A 24,032-nucleotide genomic window follows, 5' to 3' on the forward strand; every position below is an offset into this window, starting at 1 on the left:
CCTTTTCCTTAGTCTGCATCTCCTACATTTGTTCCTCTGCTGGCTTTCCTGCTACCCCTCTCTCCAGGAGTGAGTTCTCTGCTATTTTGCGTGAGACATTTCAGTTTCCAAATCCATATTTTAAGTTGAGGGTCTTACACAGGGTTGCATCCCTCTCCCAAAAATAAAGATATAATTTATTTCCTCCCTGGACAAGCACCACTCCATTAAATTGGAGATGTTGCCAGTTTTTTTTTAACATTTCAGTACTATGCATGCTGACAAGGCATTGGTAAAGGTATGTTTAACCTTATTAACTGATACAAATCCAAATTTTATGAAAAAGAGGTATTTCCTATGGATGTGCACAAAACATGAATGCTGAATTCCTGGGGGGCAGATACTCATTTTTGCTTTGCAGCTTGTCTCATAATTTTGATATTTGGGTTTTCGTCATGGTAGTGAGGTTCAAAGCGGGGGGAAAAGTAATGGGACAAGCTGTTGGCTTTAATCACAGTTAGACTGCCTGCTAAAAATTAATTTGTGAGAACATTTGCTGTAATATGAGAGCAACTCTGCAACATGGGAAAATAATCCAAATGCACTGTTCTTGGAATAAAGTGAAATCAAGGACAAAAAGAGTACTGGTAAGGAAGTTAAGGTCCTGAATCAAAGGGCTCTGGATGCAGCTGAACTACTGTCAGTGATGCTGACAGCATGTACAAAATCCATAAGAACAGAACCAGTTCCAGAGAACAGGAGGGTAGTTCTCCAAGTGCATTGCTAAATCTCTTGTGGTATACAGCTGATTTCATGATAGTCATTAAGTGGGAAAATCAGTTGTCCCTCAAACACCTATAGCATTTCAAGGTTTTGCCATCATTCATTGATACTGTTTGAAAGGGAAGCAGGGAAAATGTGTTTGGGAACTTCTATTCTTGGTGTTGATCTGGGATATTTCTTTCTTAGTCTGCAGTTGGGTGTCTGAAGGGTTATTAATGAAATTCTGACTTCCAAGTGAGTGAATACACACATTTCATTTTAAATGCATCATGCAGAGAAACTGTGACTACCTTCTGGATGCTGTTAAGAGCAAGTGTAGTAAACAGAGTGTCTGTCTGTGCTTGTGTACGAACCTGACAGAGCTAAGGCACTTGGAATCTGCTGCTCTGTGTTCCTTCATGATGCCAGTGATCATGAATGTATTCCCAGTGTGAATGGGGACATTACTGACAGAAGCCTCCAATGGCATAGTTTTTCTCTGCATTGAGCATGGCCATCAGATGACCATTCTCCTGTCTTGTGACCTGAGATTTCTGCATACCTTGGACAGCTGGAGTGGGAGCTTCAAGGAAAACACATCCTTGCCTAGAAGCAGTACTCCATGCAAGTAGGAGTTTACTTTTAAAGAGCTGATTTTCAAGAAACTCAGATGATGCTGCTGGTGATGATGATTTGGCTACAGTATTTTTTGGTCAGATGAGTTTCCTGTCCTAGCCATTTATGTGCCACCACAAAGGAATGGAAATCTGTGGCCAGGGATGCGGGGAGTTAAGATTCCCATGTCTGACAGAAACCATCTCTTTGCTTGACTTAAAAGGACTTGGAAAATGCTCTTTTACTGACTGATGTCTTCAGCACCAACCAAGCTAGTTTTATTTGGGCAATTAACGTGTCCCAGAGGACTTAATATGACCCTGGTGCCAGCTAGTCTGAGACTTACTTGTGTTCAGTTATGTCTCACTAAAGATATGAGAAATTCCAGTGATCAGTTAAGAGACTGCTGAACTGATCTGATCTGAGACACTAACTCAGTTGGCCCTTCGTGCTCTGAGATACAGAGGCCTAATTTTTCACAATTAACAGTCAACATTTTGTTAACATAGGCAAAACTGTTTGGTTTGTTTTTCCGGTTCCCCTCAATCTGATTTTCAGCAATGTTCAGAGAATATGAACTCTGGTTTTCCAAACATAATATCATGGGGAGTTTCAGTCAAATCAGTTAAAACTCAGGGGAGTTCTTAACTGAATTCAAAGTCCTAACATGGAAAGCAGCAGGCAAACATAGTGCTTCTAATTTGTTTTGGTTTTTTTTCTGATGATGACTGGGTTTGTATGGGACCTTTGTAGCTGGAGGTATGGGGAAAATATGGGAGTCTTTGTTTGTACCCAGTCCTATCCCTCCTTGCTCCTCACAACCAGCACCAGCATTTGAAAAAATGAGGACTCTTAGCTGGTGCTTGCACAATTGCTGATGTCAGAAGGCCTTTGGGGTTGTATCTTGTATCAAAGTCAGCCTTCTTGAGGGTCTAAGCTGAAGTTAGGCACTTCATAATGAACAAGGAAAGTGTGATTAGGGCTCTTCTATGTGCCTGCATTTCCATGTGAAGTAAATACATGGATTTCTTCAGTGTAGGAGCTCATTTAGTTTGAAATGTATTTTATAAAGGTATAATGACTGCTGTTGAATGCTTTCAGGGTGCATGTACGTTACAGGATGTATTCCAAAAGCAGTTGGAGTTGGCTTGCTGGGAACAATGGTGCCGCTCTGGGGAGGGTAGTTTTGGCATGTGCCTTTGAAATGTACTGAATTCTGCTGCCTGGTGCACCCCTGAGTTTTATTTGGAAACAAAAATGTGTGTGCTACCCTCAAAGGTAATTTTTGTTTCCCTTTGAAAAGTTTCCATGCTTAACTGTCTCTTTCTGAGGCAATTAAAACCAGTCTTGTAGACAGGGGCCTCCTTCCTCCAGCCCTGCATGATTCATGCTATCGTGGCTGCTCATCTCAGGTGCAGAATCTTGTGAAATGTGCTTTTGACTATCTAAATGTATGACATCCACTGATTTTGCCTTATCTGTTATAACAGTACTATCTTCTCAAAATGCCATCAAGTTGGTTAAGCAATACTTCCCAGCCCTACAGCCCCTACTTCCATAGATTTTAATCAAATTGTTTGTTTAGCAGGTTCTTTAATTACCTTCTTAAAATAGTTCCTTTGGGCTTCATACCCAACTCTCAGTATACTAATCTCCAGTTTTATGTTGTTTTGTATAGTTTTGTTCTTTAAAGAAAAATTGATGTTTCACTCTTTTTTTCATCCTGAGGACTCTTTTTTAAAAAAGAGCGTGGGAAAATGTAATGCTTGCTTTGCCAGTCTCGGTGATTATTACTTGTGAAATATGTTGCTTTGCTTACTTCTAAGCAGAATTTTTATATTTAAACACACACGTATTTATGTTTCTGTTGTTGTTCTGTCTTTATTGTAGAATTCACCTCAAGTAAGGCAAAAACTCAACTTTCTTCAATTTTAAGTACACAAGCCACATAGTGGATAGCAGTTAATTAACCTAATCCCCAGTGCAAGCCTTGTACTCTTTGTTTCAGTCATGCTTCTCTGCTTCATGGCCCTGTTATGTCCTGAAAATGTACATGAGAAAACCTTTAAAGGTGTTGGGTTTGTTTATTGATACGTTACTTGATAGGAATTCTGCAGATAGTGCAGAGGATAAGCCCTGTCCTGAAGCTTGTAACATCATTTTCAGAACTTTGCTCACTGGTTTGTTATGAACAGATGCCAGTGAGTAATGGAGGAATGTTTTGCAGGTTATGCCTCCTTGTCCAGGATGCCTATGGCATGTTCAGTGAAGTGCAGCTGCAGTCCCTGAGTTCCACAGATGACGTCGAGCAGTACTGCAGGAGATGGGAAGGAAAATCTTGCTGCTTAGCTGGAATGAAGATTTTGCAGAGAACTACAAGAGGAAGGTGAGAACAATTAATGGAAGAACATGTTGCTTGCTGTGACAGGCAAAGATGATCTGCCTTTTTAATTATTTCTGTGACCAACATTCTTTGGAACAACTGAACCTGGCTTTGTTCAATCAAATGTCCTCATTACCACTTTTGGTGGTAATCCTGCTGTGCTTGAGCCAACCATTCTCCAAAATGAGCTTAAATAAGCTAATGCACAAATACACACTTAGCAGAGTAAGGAATTTCTGTGTGCAATATTCCATAAAATATGAGTGTGTTCTTCCTCTTCAGTAGATTCAGAGACTTATAAACATTAGTTCATCTCCCTTTCATTGCAGAACTTCTTACTGCACTAAGTTTTTCTACTGTGCTGCTCAGTATGGATCGAACTTTCAAGCACAGACTTTCCTTTAGTATCTTAGAGCTTAATTCTGTTAAATCTGAATGGTTTTAGAACCACGGATTATTTCTTAAAAAAAATAGTCTTGCAAATCTTAAAGCCATTCTTGGTTTGGAATAAGAATGCCAATAGCTTTATAGAAAAATTCCCCCAGGTAAGTAACAAATTGACTTATGGTACGTCTCAGATTTTGCTTATTCTGTGATTCCTCTTACATTCTTCAAATAAAATATCTTTAGTCAAGAAAAAAATTAAATAGATCAATTATCTTACAGAGTATCTTTCTAAGGAGAGTGATACAATGTTCTCATGGGGACCTGTATAAATATAATTAGATTGGTTCAGTTCTCAACATAATTTATTCGTACAAGCATCCGATCTAGATAAGCCTTTGCTAATAGAATGGCTGTGGTATTTCTGCTGACACTTTTTTCCTGTTGAAAAATGCTGTTTCATCAAAACCAGAATGTTTCATGGAAACATTATCTATTTTGGAGACAGCTTTGTTGGGAAGATTTTTTTCAGGTCCAGAGGGAGTGAATATGCTTTCTCTTATTCTTATTTCATGAAGACTTTGAGAAAGTCTCATTTTTGTTTCATATTGGAACAAAAACAAATTTCAAAGCTTTGAAATGTTTAGCAAAATGGAATTGTTGTTTTCCAGCCAGCTCTATTCAGTATGCTTTTCTTTTTATGTACTTGCAGTGTTAATTTTCAGAGCCTTTGGATTTCAAGCCTACTTGCATTTTTATGGATCTTTAATAACAAACACGTCTTCTTATTTAATTATTTTGTTGGCTTTTTTTTTTCAAGTTACATTTTTTCCAAACAAATTAAATAATGGCTTTGGAATTCTGGATACAAATGAAGTTTTACAACTGGCTGCTGGTGCTTCCAGTACTCTGGCTAACTAATAAGAGACAGACTTTTTCTAATGTAAATTCTGTTTCAAAGCAGCAGTAACTTACTTCTGGCTATTCTGAGGACGTTCAGAAGACACACTGCTGAAAATGCTGGTGGCTCAGCTGGAGCTGTGCTGGTGGTAGCCCTGCTAGGGAACATTAAAAGAAAATGGGTATAGTGTAGCTTCAGGGACAGTGCAGCGGTTAAAACGTGATTTCATTGTACAAGATGGGTGGGTGGATGGGGGAATTGTTCAGGGATTTGGTTTTTTCTTAATTGTTTAAGCCTAAGTTCTGCTTTGTAACTTTTTATTACTTTTAAGTGTTTGGGACACATTCTAGGTGTGATGGAAACCACAGTAAAGCCATAGCTGAAAAGAATATGAGGGAATACTTACTCTCAGAGAGCGTAATTAAGCTGTAGAACTCATTGCCACTGGATAAATGGATTTCCAGAGCCACTGGTGTATCCAAGCACATGATGGGTTATGCCTGTGAGTGCCCAACCTTGGCTTGCAGCACATGTGTGAGTAAGAACTATGTGGTCTGCCCTGCAAGAAAGACTGCTGTCTTTTTTTTTTTTTTGAGAACACCAATTACTTTTTGGAAGGAGATGGCTTTGAAACTGTTTGCTTCCTGGAGTCTGACAGTGGCTTTTAAAGTGGATAAAAGGGAAGCAAATATAGGAAATACAAGGGGAAAAGTAATGACTTTTCCCATCAAAGTGTGTGCCTTTGAAGCACATGATCTGGAGAAAGCCAGGAATGGCTAAGATCCCACATGTTCATGTTGTCCCACAGTCATATGGATTGTAATCAGAGACAGAGTGCTTCCTCAGTCCCTCTGAGAGACAGAGGACATTTGCTAATAGATACAAGAGCTTCTCAAGAGTTTTGCATCAATAGACCGCTGTTACTGTTCAAAAAATTTTCCAGGCCATCATCCATCCTCAAGTATTTAATTTGAAGTGCTATTTGACATCATTCCAGTAAATGCAATCTTAAAATCACTCTTGTAAGCTGAAGTTTCATTTCAAGGACTAAAAACCTATAAGCTTACGATAAAGGGTTTTTTAGACCCAGGGGAAACCCAGCTGAACACATTACTTGATCTTTGGAATGAACCTGTACTGTTAAGGAGTGCTAAAGAAACTAAACACATTTCTTCTCTGATAAGAAAACACTTGTGTTCCAAGAGAAAAGTGGGATAAGAACTTACACAACCATGTCCTGTCTTGACAGAGATCAGCTCTATGAAAAATTTGAATGATGATGTAACCTTATATTGAAACACTTTTAATGTTGAATATTGCTTTTCAATATGCTTTGACGAGTAGTAGGGTCTTGTAGAGGTCGTTTGAAGGTCTTTTACTGATTTAGGTGCTTTTCAGAGCCAGACTCTTACCCCACATAAAGCACACTCCCCTAAACCATCCCTGTAAGAAATCCTTCCCTTTGCAGTGCAGTAAAGGAAGTGGTGGTTCCCTTTGCAGCCCAGTTTCTGGCAATCCTGTAAGACAGAGGGACATGGCTGAGTCATGGCAGAGTTGCTTGTTCAGTGCCTGATTTCCAGCAGTTCTTCTACTCTGTTTGTGAGCCTGCTGGGTAAAGTAGGAAGCAAGAGTGTGGCAACTGACTGAACTTGTGTGGTTCAGTATCTGTTTCCTGACAGCTTTTCTCTTCACCCTCTCATCCATACTTGTCACCTAGCCTTTCCTACAACTATTCCTTGGTCTGCATGCTTAGATTCAGCAAAAAAAAGAAGAAAAAAATTACAGTGGTTTACAGGGAGAAGACTGAAAAATATTCACTGGTGGTGTTGTTTTCTTAGAGGCTCTTGTTCTCACCCTCACCCTCCCACTGCCTCATGTGTCAGTCTTAAATTCAGTCCCTTGAGGAAGAGGAAGTGAGATTTTGGGGGTGTGCTGCTAGAGGCAGGAATGCTGGTGAAGAATCCATATGCAGCACATGCAAGCCCCCTGGTTTTTAATAGGTCCCAGGCATGTTTCAGGTATGTCAGGTATAACTAGGAACTAAATGAATGCAATTAGATGCAGGGGCTGAGCACTCACTAAAATGCCTCAGGAGTAAATAACTTATAAATTGTCATAGTTCCTGCTTCCTACTGGAAATTAATTTCAATGATCTGAGATAATCTTTGGAGTTAGAGACCTGTCTTTATCGACAAAAAAATACTAATTTTTTTTTTTAGCCCTACCTGGAGTTCCACACATAATAATAATTTGGATTTTGACAATTTGGGTCTTTTCACCTGATTTTCCTACCATTGAGTTGTTTTACTGCTGAGTATAACAGAGGTACCTGCTTCTTCTCTTTATGCTTTCTTATGTGTTAGAAATATGAAGAGTTTCTCTGCAGTAGAACAGAAAGATAACAGCAATTTTAAAATGGAGGGGGGAGGAAGAACACAGGGTGTCAGTACAAATTTTGTCCCTAAATTAAAAAAATGGTTAATAATCTTCAAAAGAGGAGGCAACCGCTGCATGTAGAATGCTAAAATCTACACTGGTGTTGGATAGGCTAAAAGACTTTGAAGGATACATCAACTCATAAGCTTTGACTTTTGAGCCAACATTTAATTCATGGCAGGCTGTATTATCTGTTGTATTTTCCTCTGCGGTAAACAGGCTCTGAATATTGAGCTCATCAACCAGTGTTATGTTTTTCTGAGAAATTTCTGCATTTTCAAATAAAGCTGGCTTCTGTTGTTTGTCATTTAGAACTTTCAAATGTTAGGCACTGAAATGTGAAATCTCCCTGTATGTTTGTAGTGGTCACTATTGTGCTTGAGGGTTTTCATTCTTTTCTGGGTTTTTTTTCCCCTTTTTATTTGAATCACATACTTCTCTGACCTCAATTTCTCTCATTTTTTCCCCTTTACTCTTCACTTTATACTTTCTCTTCATTTTGTTTTGCCCTCAGAAGAGAGGACCACTGCTAACTGCTGCACAAGTAAATGTTTCAACTGCTAGCCATTGACAGGAAATGTAATAGTAAGAGCCCTCTACAGAGCAGGGAGGTCAGAACTTCCTTCCTTTGGTTTTCCCTCCTCCAAAAAGACTGCCATCTACAAGATCCACCCACGTCTCTGGGTTCTGAGGTCCTGAAGCATTTCAATAATTTCTGTGGTTAAAAGTTGAGTTTCATTTAAAGCATAATTTCAGTAATCACATTGAAGTTTTGACTGTATGCGTTATTTTTATATTCATTTCTATGGCTGCTTTTGTATCAGAAATGAAATTTTTTGTTTCCTGAATTTTCTATTCTTTAATAAACATGGACTGCATGTATCTTAGTGCTTGTGTCATTAATCTATTCAGTTATCAGCACTGGAGAATAATATAGGCATATCCATATTGAATCAAAAGCACTTTTATGTTATCATTTCAGTGACTTCATGTAGTATGCGTAATTTCTAATATACTGTAGAAAATTGAATTACTAAAGTATGTAAATCATTCAACTATATGATTCCATATATCTTAACAAAATCTGGGGGGAGAAAGAGGTCAGCAGCCCTTCCTCCCTGTTCGTACTTTGACAAAGATGCTGGTTTAGTAGGCTCAGATTTTTACCGTGTGATTTTGTTGTTTTTATTACTCAAGACTAAGAAAATGTGGTGTTGCATAGTTTGTGCACTCCAAGTCTTAGTAGGTCAGTTTAGGGGAGGGAGGGAGCCTACAGTGTCAGCTTTATATTTGGATTTCTTGTCCCTTGACAGTTGAAGTTTATGCAGTCTAGGTGATTATTAAGGAATTTCTTAGTTTTGCACAGAGGGCTAGGAGTTGATTTATTTTTGATTTCTTAATAATTGAGACTGACACTGCCAAAGAAAACTGGTTTGGTTTAGACAAAAAGTTTAAGAAGTAGGAGAGGAGGAAGCAGAGAAGTTCCAAGTCCCGAGTCCTCAGAGCAGAGCTGTGGAAGATGTTGGAAGAGAATCCTAGCATCTTTCTGTTCCTTGCTATAAACCCTACATAGTGCTCCTTTTTTCCTCTGTTTATGTGCCTTCTTTTCTCTGATATTGCTGATATTTTCTCCCTCTAGTATTTTCCCTTGAGCCTGTTATGATTATTAAAGTTGATAAATCCCCCAAACTATAAGCTGCATGTTAAAAGTTGGATCAGGCGCGGCAGACACAAAGTTCTTGGACCAGAACTGTAGCTGAAACTTCATGCTTTTGAGAGAAATAAACCAAATCTTCTCATTAGGTTATGAAATAAGTCGTCAGGTCAGAATCAGTGAAATGCAATTTTGAAAAATCAGAGTTGTTTGACTTTTGAAACACAGCTTGTATGAAACAAATGGAATTTCCACAGGATCAGAGATGTTCTGGTAGTGTAAATACTGGTGTATCAGTCATGCATTTAGCCTGTTTAACAGTATTGTATCTTTAAAATTCTCTGCCTGATGTCTGGGTACACAGGAGGCAGTTTGCATTTATGGATACAGAGAAAAGATATACTGAAGTTTAGCAAAGAAAGGTTAAGAGAGATGTCTTGAGGACATTGGCTAGTAAAAATAATTAAGGACACAAAAAACCCCAATTTTGCTTATTATATACACACACATATATAAAATTGTATGCACAGACATATATAAAATCTGGTTATATATATAAGCAAAACTTGAAGATGTGAGTTTATAGAAGAGAGGCAAACCTACCTGTCACAAGTCCAAATTTCTGTGGAAATCTTTACTGTAACACTCCACTGGAGTTACTGGTAGTCTTACTGTGTTGGTGTTAAACAGTGGAAATATACATATTTGGGATGGGACAAAATTTGTTTTACCAAACCCAGAGTTGACCCTGGCCTGGAAAGTAGAGAGTTGAGTCTGTCATTTAGAACCTCATAGATTATTTTGTCCTTTTCCTGCTATAGATTCAGTCTTTTTTTTCAAAGTTATAGAGTACTACAATAGAGCCCTAGTCTTTGAAGTAAAAGAAAAAAAAAGTTATTCAAAATACTTTACATGTTCATTTTTCTCTTTGATCCTTGAGCCTCTTTCTTTTCACTTCTGATTCTGCTTTTTCTTTCTTAGAAGCCTGTCCTTTTGTGATAAGTTTTTTTTCCAAAGTAACTAGTAATTACACTCACTGAGCAAAATTTAAACATTTTTATTTTGCCTTGTGTATCCAGAGAGGCTCCCTATGCACATGGGAGCTAACCATGCCCCTTTGCTGCAGCACAGAGCCATCTGTTCATCTCTTGTCCTGACTCTAGAGCTGAAGAAGGCTACACATATTGAATAAACTGCACCCATTGTTCAAATCAGATTGAACTGGAGTTGGAGTGTTACTTGGCCAGTGAAGGGAATTAATTTTATTCTTTCTGTGAGGATAATGATCTTCTGCAGAGGAGGACACAATGTCTTTGTCATTTCTCCACTGTCTGTAGCCCCACTTTATTTTCCCTTCTTCTAAATTGAAGCCCATAAGTGTAAAGAGGGAGTTAACTTTGCTGTGGATGTATGAGTGGGTGGACCAACCAGGGAGCTCCCCACCAGGGACACTGACTGATGGAGTGAGAGTCCCAGGAGAGAACATCCCAGCTCACAGCAAGGATCACAGCAGGATGTGATTTGGAACTTGCTAATCCTTTGGTTTGTCTCTGCCCTTGGCCTGACAGGTCAAAGAATGATGGGGCCAAGATGTTCAGGAGGCTTGCCCCACCCAGCACTGATCCTCTGCCTGCTTGCAAACAAATCCTGTCATTTACTATTTATTAAGTGCTCTTAGTTCAAGCAGTAGATGGCCTTCTCCAAAAGGGCACAAAGAATAGAAGGAGATGTACCACATGTGTTAGATATTCTGACACAGGATGGCAAGTTAGGAGTGAGCTAAAGAAGAAAGGACAACTTCATGTCCTTTGTGAACGCTTTAAAATGCAAATGAGGGATCAGTCTGGGTGGAGATGTGAACATGCAACAAACAACATGGCTTAGTTGCTCTAAGTTGATAAATGTGCAGTCTCTGTGCACAGTCTGTGGTATGTTCCTATCTGTGCTCCAACCTTGTGCTGTGGATTGTGTGAGGAAGGCCATTTATGGAACTGCCTGAGCTGGACAGGAGGCTCTGCTCTTGTTTTGTAGCTCTCCTTTTTCATCTCCCAGTTAGCAAGACCAGTTGGTTCCTCTGGACATTGGCCTTCCTTGTGTCAGGTATCCTTCTGTACAATACAAACCAGAAAATCTGGCCCCAGTCAGGGATTCAAGAAGTGGTATTAAAGTATCTTTAATACCTAGGGAATATTGCTTTGTGTGCTGTAATGACATCACTGTTAAAAAAAACAAAACCAAACAAAAACCCCAAACTAAAATTAAAAAAACCTCCAAACACCAAAACTGCCCCAGTCTCTCTCCTTTCACAGACTTGGGGATGATGCTTTGTAAGTCAGGAAGTCCATTTCTGTAAAAAAGCAGCATTTTGTGTCTCTAGTATTTTTATTCATGTGGAGAACACAACTACAGGTAGCAATGTCTTTTCAGTTTGCCAGCTTATTACCTGAATTGTGGGTCTCAAGTTGTATTCCCAAAGATTTCCTCTGAGATTTACAGCCATAAAACTTCTTGCAAAGGCATCACTGTTAACACTGAATCACAGGCAGTGAAAAAAACATGCTGAGAAGCTCACAGTAGACACCCAAAATCTAAGGATCCAGAGAAGGACTAAGGAAATACAGAAATAAATAAGTTTAAGCAGAAGTGAGCTAAAAGCAGAACTTTAAAAGGAAAGTTTCCATGACCCCTTGAAGAGAAGCAGCATATTGCAACGTGCTTCAGCCCTGTAAACAGGGTATGTGGTTTCCTTCTAAACAGTTGGGTTTAGAAGCTAATATTACTTTTAACAAGTTTTGGACTTCGTTTTTTAGAGTTGCTTCAGAAATAGTGGTTTTCGTAATTGGAGGAACAGACAGCTTGGAGGCAGTGGGGGGTTAAAATCCAGATCTCTGTGCTTCAACTGCACAGAACAGAGAACTGGGACAAGATAACTCAGAGCTTTAACTCAGAAATGTATTCTCTTCAAGTTGGCTATCTGTTGCTATTTCCCCTCCCTTAATTACTCCTGTTTGTCCAGCAAAGATCTTCCATCAACTCACAAGGCAGCCACTGAACTGTTGCAAATAGAGCTTGGTTTACTTCAGAGTGGTCAACATCTTACCTTAATGTGATGGACTGTTAATTTTATGTTTGTTTCTTAAATCAAAAGTATGAAACTTGCAAAATTAATAAATACAAATCATAACTGAGTGAGCAGCTGTGTAGGAAGGAGATTGCTCTCTGCACATGGTACTTAACAAAATCTTGCCTGTTGTTTCTCTGTGTCTGATAATTGCTGGCTTTCCTGAAAGCAGTTACAATCAGCTGTCAACAACAACAAAAAACCCAGCAAAAGGCACACACTCACAGCAACCTCCCAAAAAAAACCCAGTAGAAATGAAGATGTTAGAAGCAAAACTTTTTAACAGTTATATAGCTAAAAGCTACTTTTAAAAGAAGTTGTGCTGATACCTGGGTCTTTCCCAAACTACAATTTCCCCCAGTTCCCTTGAATTCTGTCATTGCTGTTTGTGGCAAAGGATTAAACATGACTTGCTTGTCACTGGATGTGATACATCCCTTGCCTCCCTCTCCACCCGGCAGCAGAAGCCATGGAAATTTAACTAGACCAAATCAAAACCAGCTTCCAGAAAACAAATATGATTTTAAATTCTTTTCATAATCATGCAATGTTTTAGATTACATTTCTTAATGAAAACATTTTAAACCTGATTTTATTGGTCTCTTTGAAGGGCATCAGGACTGTTTAGTCTGATAGACAGTCTGTGGCCTCCAGTAGTGCCTGTGAAAGTTCCTGGACAAAGTCAAGACTCTGAAATGGTAAGTTTTGTTCTTATGAAATGAATTTTTTCCCTCACAGCTAGAATTTTTGGCAGTGGTATAATCATGTTTACCTTGGGAATGAAGACTCTCTCCCTCTTTTTACCTACCAAGTTTTGTTTTACTGATTCTGACAACCTCCCAGGCTAACCTGAAGCCCTCTGGATTAGCAGCATCTTTCCAAAATGATGCAATTAGCCCCTTATTAATCCTTTAGAGCTAGAATGGTAAGATGTCCAGACAAATTCTTCCTCTCTTCTCCTTGCAGGAGTAAAGAGGTACTAGGTATCATGGAGCCTGCTGAGAAATCTATATACAAGGATGTTAACTCATTCTTTAGAAGCACTTTTCAGCTTTAGGTTTGAAAGCACTTTTCTGAAGATTAACTTCTGTGAAGACAGAGTGATTGCTGGAATCAGGTCTCTTACTAGTTAGGATGTCTCTGACTGATACTTGTTTCATGTGAGGTCAGAAAGATGAACATAAAATAATTACTGAAGATAATGGAATGTTCCTGTGATTTTAGGGGGTTGGAGTGTATAGAAATGGATTTAAAGAATGTTATTATATATTTACAAAGCTGAAATCACATCTGTAATTTTACTTTCATTAGCTTTTGTCTTAGAAAAGGTGTTCTGTCACATCAAATGATTTTGGTAATACAAGACCATTTGAGAAGCTTCTGGGTAGCCAAGAGCTTGGGCTTTCTTGATGTTCTTGTATAGGCTGTTCTTTGGGAAGAAGTTAGCGGTATTAAAAATTGGTTTTAGACCACAGGAGTCAATATGGGAAAAAAAAGAGAGAGCTGGAAACAAACAAGTTTCAAAACCAGGGAATATTGAAGATGGATATTACTAGTTATTTCTAAAGTCCAACAACCTTTCCTCTGCAATGTAGCATGTTATTTGCATTGTCCAGGGGTTTATATTGAAGAACAAAAAGAACAGACCTCAGTCAAAAATAAAATTGAGACTGAAACTGAGTGAAATAGCTGTGCTCTCTTTGACTCTTCCTTTCATCAAAATAGTTTGGAAGTCTCAGAGGAATGGATGGGTTTGTGCATTAAAATTATATGGGCAACAGAATGGGAATATCTATGGCTGAGGCAAAGCTCTTAAACATCATTTAGTGTTGTTATGACTGTTGTTATTTCTTCATTTTTTTCTGTTTTATTAGCAATTTAAAAATGGAGGAAACTTGCCATGATCATGTAATTTACACTTCTGCCGTCAGTTTGAAACAGAAATGAATTCCACACAGAACCACAACTTGCATTCTGATGGAGTTCTTTCGATTGAGATATGTTTTTCTTGATACAAACAGTATACTTTTATGCACAGTTTTGTGGAATCAGTTTTATACATCAGTACATAAATACTGATAAATAATAAATACATAAATAATATTGCCAGCATGATGATAATGTTGTTGGAAAGGGACCTATGGAATGGATTTCTTTTGAGCCATTTGTGCATTCAAATACCTTCTTTATTGCTGTCAGAGGCAAACAGAGTTTGGGTATCAGCTTCCTTTGCTTTTGTTTTTCTTTAAGCAGATTCTTTTTAATGGGTGGGCAACTGTCTTTCATATATTCATATTTCTTCTATTAAATTAAATGTTTTATTAACAACAAACATTGCTGAAAGGGTATTTTACCATATTTGCAATAAAAATTATCTTCTAGCATTGTCTTTTCTTTTCTGAGAAGTCTTTCCAGCTTGGGACCTCTGTAAGTGGTGATTGATAAAGTTGTTACGTCATGGTACTTTTTAAGGGGGAAAGAAAAATCTGGCATGCCACAAAGAGAGCAGTTCTTGCAGCTCTTGCATTCCTGTTCTTCATTATCTCCTCCTTGTGCTGTCCTGGATTTAATTTGGCAGCTTTAAAAGTTCGGCAGCTGTTTACTATCACAAAAACCCACCCACATGCAAAAGTCCCCAAATCTCAGAAAAGCTATGGACGTTGAAAAAAAAAAAAAAAAAAAGAAGACTAATTGACGCACTCCTACCACGTAATAAAGATACACAAAACAACAAAAAGCACCTTGAAATAGTCACAGGGTTTGCCAAGTGTGCCAAGTTATGAGTTGTTTGTGTGATGAGGGTCAATGTTAGATTATGGAAAGAATTATACACACAAGCTGATTTCGCTTATAACTTGTGACTGTTGGTTTATTAACTCATCTTCTACATCAGAGTCCATAGTTATTAACCATATAATTTTGTTTCCCTATCCATCTTAAGATGTAAATTGTTTTGTTCATCTTGCCTGTTATTGTAAAACTTGACTGGCTAAATTAAAGTGCCTTTTTTATGGTCACATTTCTTTTTCTTATTTTTTAATAGATGACAACTAATCTTCCTCCTCCCAGCTTCTGTTACATTCTTACTGTTCAGTCTGGTGAAATACATGTGGAAGTGGATGAGGAAGAACAGATTTCTAATTTGTACCAGCCACCAGCTGTTCATGGTCTAAAGGAAATTCTTCGGGTAATCTGCTTTACAAATCAGATAACAAACACTTTTTACCACTGGATTTCTGGTATCACAGTTGTCTCATTCCCTATTTTTGTGCTATTTTCAGATTGATGGTTGCAACGAGCGGTGTAGCTTCTGGGCCCAAGTGCTCTATCGAAGGCTGCAGGTAATCTTTTTATTTAGCAATGAATTCAACATAAAATCAGCATCATGTTTGTGTGAAGAAGATTCATCTTGTATAGGGGTAACCCCAATGCCAGGATTGTCTTCAAGAGCTGTATGGGCAGAATTATCCCCGTGTCTAAGATGCTTGTGAAAGGTAAAATGAACTGCCTCACCAGTTTCAATGCACTCAGTCTAGAAAGCTAATTATTCCTGAATAAATTGCTATCTAACCAGAGGTCATACTGCACTCTGGAGAGAGAGCTCACAGGAAGTTAGTTGAGGCTCAATTTATAGCTGAATGCTATCCTTAGGAATGTAGCAAGAGTCTCCCAGTCAGTTGGGTGTTGGGGGATAGAGTGGAACAGATGATGGTTATATAAAAATACAGTTTTGCTCTTTTCATGCAAATGTGTGGGTGATTTTCATTGACTTCCATAGAAGCCCCTCAGGCAAATTTGGCTTTTATGGTCCAGTAAGTAGTAAAAGGGAGGAACTCTTAGGTAAATACATCTGCCATCCATACTGTGCCGGAAAGCTTACAATTATGTTTTATTTGTTTCTGAATGATGCTACAATGTTCTTTCAAATTGCTGCTAGCTCCCTTAGTAGTTAAAGGAATTTTTTTGTTGCTGATTTATTTATTTTTTCCTGGCGACTGGATCCTCAGTACAGCCAGCACTGAATTCTAGCAGAGAATAATTTGCAATTGTCCATCAGCTCCACAAGAAACAAAGTGTGAATCAAAGCATATGAACCAAAGACAAAGAAATTCCAGAACGGCCAGCAAAATAGCTGGAGATGCTTCCCACAAGTTTGAGACATAAATTTAATTTAGGTCTTGCCCTTTTGCTTCAAAAGCCAATGAATTATGATTTAATTTTTGGGCAGGGAGTACTTTTAACTACTGAGATGAGGAGTATCTCTTGTGTTTTCTCCGTGCTAATTGAGAATGTGACAGAGCATTTGCAAACATGGAATTAGAGCTAGCTGGATGGGATCTTTAGTGTGCCAGCAGAAAGATGAACACATACGTGCGTAAATTCCTATTTCCAAGAAACCTCTTGTAGTGAAAAATGAAATAAAATTGCAGACTAGGGGCATCCTAGCCAAACATTTTTGAATTCAGGAATGTGTCCATCTGAAATTCTGATGCGTGTTATCAGTATTCTTATGTAAAAGCACTTCATCACTGAATTAGAGAAAAGATGAAGCATGCAGAAACAGATGTGATTTTGAAGAATGGAATATTGAGTAGCAGAAAAAAAGGTCTATGCTTTTTTATCTTGCTCCTAGGAGGTTTATTAGTTCTTTTTTTAATGGCTATTCACTTACTGAACTAAATTTTATACGTACTAAATTTTTATAAGTGAACAACATGAGTGCTCATAATTTTTTGAAAGTAATGATGGAAAAGCAATAGAAGATATTCTCCTTACATTTAACTGCTCAAGGAATGTAAAGGTATTTACCTGCTGCTAGTGTATCACCTGCCTAGTGCTCCCAGAAGATCAAGAACAGCAGCTTGTTTCCTGCAGCTGCCTTTGCCAAGAGGATGTACCCTTCACATGCAAAATCACCAAGGTGTAATAAGTGAGGAAGGGACAATGATTTGGTTTGTTTTGCAGATTTGTTATTAAATAATCTGCTATGTGAGCTAATCCAGATGCACCTTAAAAAACAGTATTTACTCTCTGTAGCTACAGTATTAGGTGCTTAAATTAATATGACTTAATTTGTGTGAAGGAAGAATGGAAATACACTTTTTTATTAGTCAGAATCCGAACTGTGGTTCAGAAGGAACATGAGGAAATATATTCCATCTGTGGTTAAGGAGCTGTCCTTCCTTATAACTCAATCCTGCTGCTATTTGTCTGTTGTGTCCTCATCTCTGTTCAGAACAAATTGTCACACATAGCAAGATGATGATTTTATACTAACTTGTGATTTTTGCTTTTATTATTATTTACTTCTTGGATGATTTTCCTGAAAGAGGGCTTTTAATGTGTTTGTAATTCTCAAGGGACCAATGTAAAAATTCTTTCTCTGAAGCTGTCCTAATGGTATCTATGCAGAGGAGGTGCCCAAATGTATGCAGTTACTAGGCAAAACAACAACATCAGTGCAAGAGGCAGCATATGCTGTATGAAGGCATGACTGGGATATCTGAACTGTGAATTTTTCCAGTCACTATTTACAGTTACCTCATTTGCTCTAAGAGTGTGAGCATGGACAGAAAGAAAGGTTCAGTGTGGCTGATGGTTCCAAAGTTATAATTCAACCAAAGACAAAATACTGGGGGTTTTGTTGTGCTACCTTCTGCCACAGACATGCAGCTCTGAGAATAAAATGCTACACGTCTTTCTAGGCATTATAGTATTTAATTTTCAGTTAAATGTTTTAGCATTAATTTTTGATCAGCAGACTAATTAAGAAGAGTAACAAAAACATTTAAAATTGATTAAGTTATTTACTGTTAGATATTTTAAAATATTAGAATCCGAAAATTTGCAAGTTCCTTGCACTGATAAATATGAAATATGCTTTGATATGATATTTTTTTAAACCTGTCTGGGGCAGAAAACTTTCACTGTCATTGCAGATTATATATGTCTTACTTAGGAGTTATCTACTTCCTTAACTTTACATATTTTTTAATATTTAGGGATATTTGTTTAACTGAAAGAAAAACCTCCACTTTGCAACTTGGTTATGCTTTGGAATCTAATAACAGTACCTAGAAAATGTGCCTACAGAGGAATAATATTAGTAGTAGAAATGTTCTTTGCCCATTGTTTTTAAGACAAAAATTATGTAAGTCTTATTAAAAAACATCCAATTATTTTTTATGTATACCATATATATAGTATATTTTTTTAGGAAATATATTTTCAAATCCTATGTACAGTCCAAGAAAATTATTATAAAGCATGATGGTTGAGTGAAGTAGAGCCAAGAGTCCAGAGGATCAACCTCAGAAAGTTAATTTAAGGTAGAGATTTTAAGGTTTGTATCTGAAGTAAGGAATACCAAAAAATTCTAGTAAACCTTTGACTCATTATCCTGTACAAGCCCTAACTGTAATAATTTCTCCCAGTTTTATGAGTCATTTTAATATGAAGATGTTTAGTCTTTTCTTCTACTAAAAAAAATCAAAAAATTGCATTCCAAATTTGTGTATTTTTTTCTCCTAATCACAGACAAAACACAGTGTTCCCATAGATCAAAGAGAAATGCTGTTGTTTGTGACTGACTCCACACTGCAAAATGTGGCTCATGGGATTCCAAAAGTTGTTGCTGTGTCAGTCACTGCGCCGTGTGTTCTCAGCATGGAAATCATGGAAGCCCTCAGTGCTGGCTCACAACTTGTCTTCTTCAAGGATGCTCTCTGGGGAAATGGTGAGCTTTGCACGTGGTTTGGAAGCAGTTGGAGTCCCACAGAAACAGCACCCTTATCTCTGACACCTCAGTATGTGACCTCCAGAGAGGTCACTTGCATTACCAGATGAAGATGAGACGTTGCAAGTTTGGGATGAGAAATTTGAAAGGGGTTGTAATTTAAACTTTTTTGTAAGGTTTCTTTTTCTGTATTTTTGGCTTGATTTTGAAAGTGAATGAGAAATTCAGTGGTGTTGTTGTATGTCCACCAGTATTAATGTCAGTATTCTCTGATGACTATTGAATATGATGACCAGTGAAAACCAAATTTGTGAACTGCCAGAAGGCTCAAATATATTAAGAAATCTGTGTGTCCCTAGATAAAGAAATTTTACAAGATCTCCTAAACCATCTTAGCTGTGAGCCTTTGCTTCCATACAGATCATGAAATTATGGTTGTTCCCTTTACTTTCATTTTTAGTCACTCTTTTTTGAGGTTCAAGTTTGGTTCTGTATGGTGACTGCAGGGCTGGCTCACATCTCACACCTTCAGTCACTTCCAGAGTGTAAGTGAACTGGAAGTACAGAGCTGTGCAAAAGGCTGTGTGTCCTGAAGCAAAAATCTCTGTTCTGGAGAATAAGGCACGTCATGCACCTACTCTTTGGAAACTTTGAAGCCAAGTAGGACCACCTGAAGGGGCGCCCAAGCTTATTACCAAGGAAAAGGCCGTAACCTGTTTGCAAGGAGTGAGATGGGATGCAGTCTGGGTGGCATCAGACTCTCTTCTGGCATGTTCAGATTTTTAAATTTCTTTTTCTTCAAATTCAGACTTCTTTTTCTCCCCGGGAGTCACAAAGTGTAACAAGAGCGCAGTGCGTGTATCGCTGAAAGCAAAATATTTTGTCATTGAGAAAAGCTGATGGAGTCTATTCATCTGTTTGGTAGCTGGCAGAGGTTGTTGTCTTTATTGGCCGTGACAATTAACGTGGTCACCTTTTTCCTTGTTACTGTACTGAGCTGAAATGTCTTTTTTGGCAGGTAGGATTATTTGTGTTGAACGTACTGTTCTCCTGTTACAAAAGCCTCTTTTGTGCTCGGCTGCCGGTGCTGACCTCAGTGAGCTGACTGGCCCTGTCAGACTCGATGAGCTGGATTCTACAACACAGGCCAGCTCCATTTGTGCTCTCAGAGGTTTGTATGGCCTTGCTGAAATGAATGCTGTTAATTATTTGTGCTCACTTTAATCTTTTGTGTCTTTATATTGATTTCTTGCACAAACAGTGTGGAGGGATAAAAAAGCATGGCATTGCTGTGGGTCATTAGAATATTTAAGATTTTATGCTTCATTGTGGGCTCTGTTTGCCTTTTGCTGGCCAAGCTCTGCTCCCACTCACTCATACCCCAGAATAAATGTTTAATGTACAATCTGTTTCATTATATTCCTTCCTTCACTGTCTTCTTTCAGGAGCCTTCTGTTCACACCAGCCTTGTTGATGTTGGCAACAATGAGTTATACCAACATTTTTTAGGCAGATGGGTAAGATATGTTACCCAGATCTTGAATGGTAGGGGTTAGTGACTGATTTCCCTGGAGCTTTGCTGCAGTAGGACAATTTATTATTTTCCATAGTAATTTAGCATAATGTGGCCAGTATTTGCTCACCAGCCACTTTGGATCATAGTTTTGTCTAACATATGGTTTGACCATATCTTGGTCTTACCACTAACCATGCAGAAACTTTTCTTACTACAGATTTTCTAGTGTTTCCAAATCATGCAGAAACATTCTCTACTGTGTATTTTCTAATGCTTTGTCCAGACAGCTTCTCAAACCTCCCAGCTGTACAGTGCCTATGAGAAAAAGTCCTTAAAAGCCCAACAAGTCTTCAAGGCTATTTCTTTCCTTAATTTAACTTGTATTATTCCAGTAGCCCTTGTAGAAAATACCTTCAAGTATTCACTGGAGCATTTGAAATTAACTTTAAAATTACAACAAATAATGGTTTTCAAATTAATTCTTCAGTTATAATAAAATAGACTGAGAAGACAGTTTGAAGCCAAGCAAAGCCTTTACTAAACATACCTGCTGCTATGGTAGAGCCACAGCTTAGCAGTGCTTCTGTGATTAATTACTGAGCACCTTGCAGTGCCAAATGTTGAACAGTGCATAATGAAAACCAAGCACTTCACTCAAAGCACTTCACTCATGGTTGTTATGTACATCTTGCATTGATACAGCTACTTGAAAGATATTTCTGTCACTGGGTGTGAAATGCTTTTTGCCTTTTTTTTCACCTCTCCAGTAGTTATGTTAAGAATTGTCACTGCTGTTAAATTTGTGATTATGAGAAGTGCCTGTCTTCTTTTTTCTTGTTGACAGTGCTCATAGTAGGATAAAGGAAACATCTCTCTGTCCTTTCTTTTTCCAGCAGAGCAAAGAAAGAACACCTTTGTGATCTGTTGTGTCAACAAGTGCTTACTTTACACAAATAGGAGATGTCATGCTTTGCCTGTCCTGTATTAAAGATAGAAGAATGACAAAAGGAGAAATTAATCCTACAACCTTGTCTTGTTTAATCTGGAATTTGTGCAGGATAGCTGTTATCAGTAGGTCCCCACACCTGAATACCAACATAGAATATAAAATATCTTCTTTATACTTATGCTCCAGCAATATATAGATGAAAACTCTCACTTTTGTGTGTACTGAAGTATTTTAATAGCATTCAAGAGATGCATTCACTGTTTTGGGTTTCAGTTTGTTAGTGCCTACATCTTTCTGCTGAACTAATGAAATTAATAGCATTGACCCTACTTTGTTGGTGGGAGAATATACTTTTGGTGGAACAATGCATGGAGGGAGATGTATCATCTCTAAAATTCAGTCACTGTCTCTTATCTCCTAAATCAGAGAGTTGTTAGTCTGGCTTTCAATAAGAAGCAGTTCTTGCCTCATTCATTCTTTTTCTTTGTTCATCCTCTCATTTCTTTTGGTCTCCTATGTGTGTTGCACACTGGCATCCTCCCACCTAGCAAAGAGGCTGAAAAGGCTTTGTCTACCCCTTCCTGAAGGAGTGTGCCTTCCTGCTTCTTTGGAAGGAGCATCTGAAGTTCCGCCAGTCCAAGCTCCTGCTTAAGGCTGGGCCCTGACCTACCTGGTACAGCTCTGGACTGGGTGTTCTTCAGAGGTTCCTTCCCCATCAAAACAGAAAATGTTCCAGTCCAAGCAGATGCAATGAGTTTGTCAGAAATTCTTGTTTCAGGGAGGTCCAGTCATACTAGCTCTGGAATAATGGACTGTGTTGCTCTTCAACAGATGAGTGAAAACCTGTGGTTGCTTTCTAATGAAAACTTTATTCTTCATTGCAAGATGAATCTGTGGTTTTCACCTGTGATCTTAGGGTTAATAGTTTATTTTCTTATCACTATGCATTACAAGGTAATTTGTAACCTCTTTTTGCTGTATAGTAGCAGTCAGGATGACTTGGCAGTTGGCAATGTTGGCAGTTCATATGGCACAGAGCTGTTTTTCCTCTTAATCATGCTTTGAGTAAATTCTACTTAGTCTATACCACATGTGATATGTGGGAATATTACTTGATTAATGCTATTTGCCTAGTATGTGACTCACCAACAGCGATTGAATTTTGACGTTGGATATTTTCATGTTTAAGCCCTTACTCAGGCGTGTGGGCTTTTTCCAGTTTTCCACTTAATAGTGGGACTAAAATGGGGTCAGTCATTTTACCTATGTTTCGTTTTTTTGACTGAATTTTTGCATTTCCTGTCCCATTAATTAGGATAACTGACTGGGGGAAAGAAATCCAAAACAACACCTCCATGTTTTAATTGTTTCAACCAAAGTGTTCCTTTGTATCCCACAAGGCAGACCTGCTTTTCCAGGTGTTGTCCCTTGGATGTCAGTCTCATCCAAGAGATTGACAATGTCAATCTCTTCTTAATGGTGCCAGCCACAACCCTTAAAAATAGACTAGAGGTAAACATTTCATTTTGGCCGTGTGCATTTTCATTTAAAAGAAGGATCTTGGGAAAATATCCAAAAGGTTTGTGTATGTCAAGCAAAATCTGGAGTCTTGAAAAAGATGTGCAGGAGTTCAGCATCCTAAACTTGAGATATCACTTTGTAGGGTGCACAAGACTGTCACTAGATTATTACATCTGTTGCTGCTTTGAGTTGGTCTGACTTCAGTGATGTCTGGTGGTTTTCTCAAGGGAACTCTATCATCAAAATAATCTTCTCCACTAGACATAATCTCATCAGTATGATCCTGATTGATTTTCTTCAGATGTACTTGCACTGGCGTCTTGCAGTTGGAATATGTCACACAATTGGGAGAAAGTGAAAAGGCTTAGAGAGAAAGGGGATTTGTTTTGGTTTTAAAATTAATTTTTTAATGAAGAAGGAAACATACTCAGCAAACTAATTGGTAGCTTTTTGGTGAACAAGAATGATAAAATCATAGAACCATTTAGGTCGAAAGGGATCTTTAAGATCATCCAGTCAAACCAGTAACCAAAATGAAAACCAGCACTGCCAAGTCCATCACTAAACCATGTCCCCAACATGCCACATCTGCATGTTGTATAAATACCTCCAGGGCTGGGGACTCCACCACTTTTCTGGCAGCTGTTCAAATGCTTGACCACCCTTTCAGTGAAGAAAGTCTTCCTAATATCCAGTGTAAACCTCACTTGGTGTAACATTAGGCCGTTTCCTCTCATGCTGTCACTTGTAACCTGGGAGAAGAGGTCGACCCCTGCCTGGTTACAAACTCTTTTCCGGCAGCTGTAGAGAACAAGAAGGTTCCCCCTGAGCCTCCTTTTCTCCAGGCTGAAGAACCCCACCTCCTCTTCATCAGCTCCACTGCCCTTCTCTATGCAGCTCCAGCACCTCAGTGTCTTTCTTGGAGCGAGGGGTTCAGAACTGGACTTGAGGTGCAGCCTCACCAGTGCTGAGCACAGAGCAATGATCCCTTCCTTAGTCCTGCTGGCCACACTATTGCTGATCCAGGCCAGGATGCCCCTGGCCTTCCTGGCCACCTGGGCACACACTGGCTCAT

The 24,032-nt window shown here is 38.5% G+C and overlaps 1 protein-coding gene across 2 annotated transcripts in view; it reads left to right on the plus strand.

Annotated features, from left to right (window-relative positions):
* The window catches only part of SPIDR (scaffold protein involved in DNA repair), a 196,314-nt gene that overhangs the window by 165,246 nt on the left and 7,036 nt on the right, over positions 1–24,032 (plus strand). The window contains exons 11-16 of one of the 2 annotated variants that reach the window (XR_004060525.1): positions 3,584–3,742; positions 12,846–12,933; positions 15,279–15,422; positions 15,517–15,576; positions 18,773–18,971; positions 19,994–20,142. Coding sequence is in view for 1 of the 2 variants with exons in the window: in XM_030943524.1 (XP_030799384.1) it covers positions 3,584–3,742; positions 12,846–12,933; positions 15,279–15,422; positions 15,517–15,576; positions 18,773–18,971; positions 19,990–20,142 (803 nt within the window). In the remaining variant the exon portion in view is untranslated. Of the gene's footprint in view, positions 1–3,583; positions 3,743–12,845; positions 12,934–15,278; positions 15,423–15,516; positions 15,577–18,772; positions 18,972–19,989; positions 20,143–24,032 lie in introns of both variants that reach the window. The other variant, XM_030943524.1, reaches the window with a different exon arrangement.

Source organism: Camarhynchus parvulus, chromosome 2 (assembly GCF_901933205.1).
Source record: "Camarhynchus parvulus chromosome 2, STF_HiC, whole genome shotgun sequence".
In the NCBI taxonomy this organism is placed as follows: Eukaryota; Metazoa; Chordata; class Aves; order Passeriformes; family Thraupidae; genus Camarhynchus; species Camarhynchus parvulus.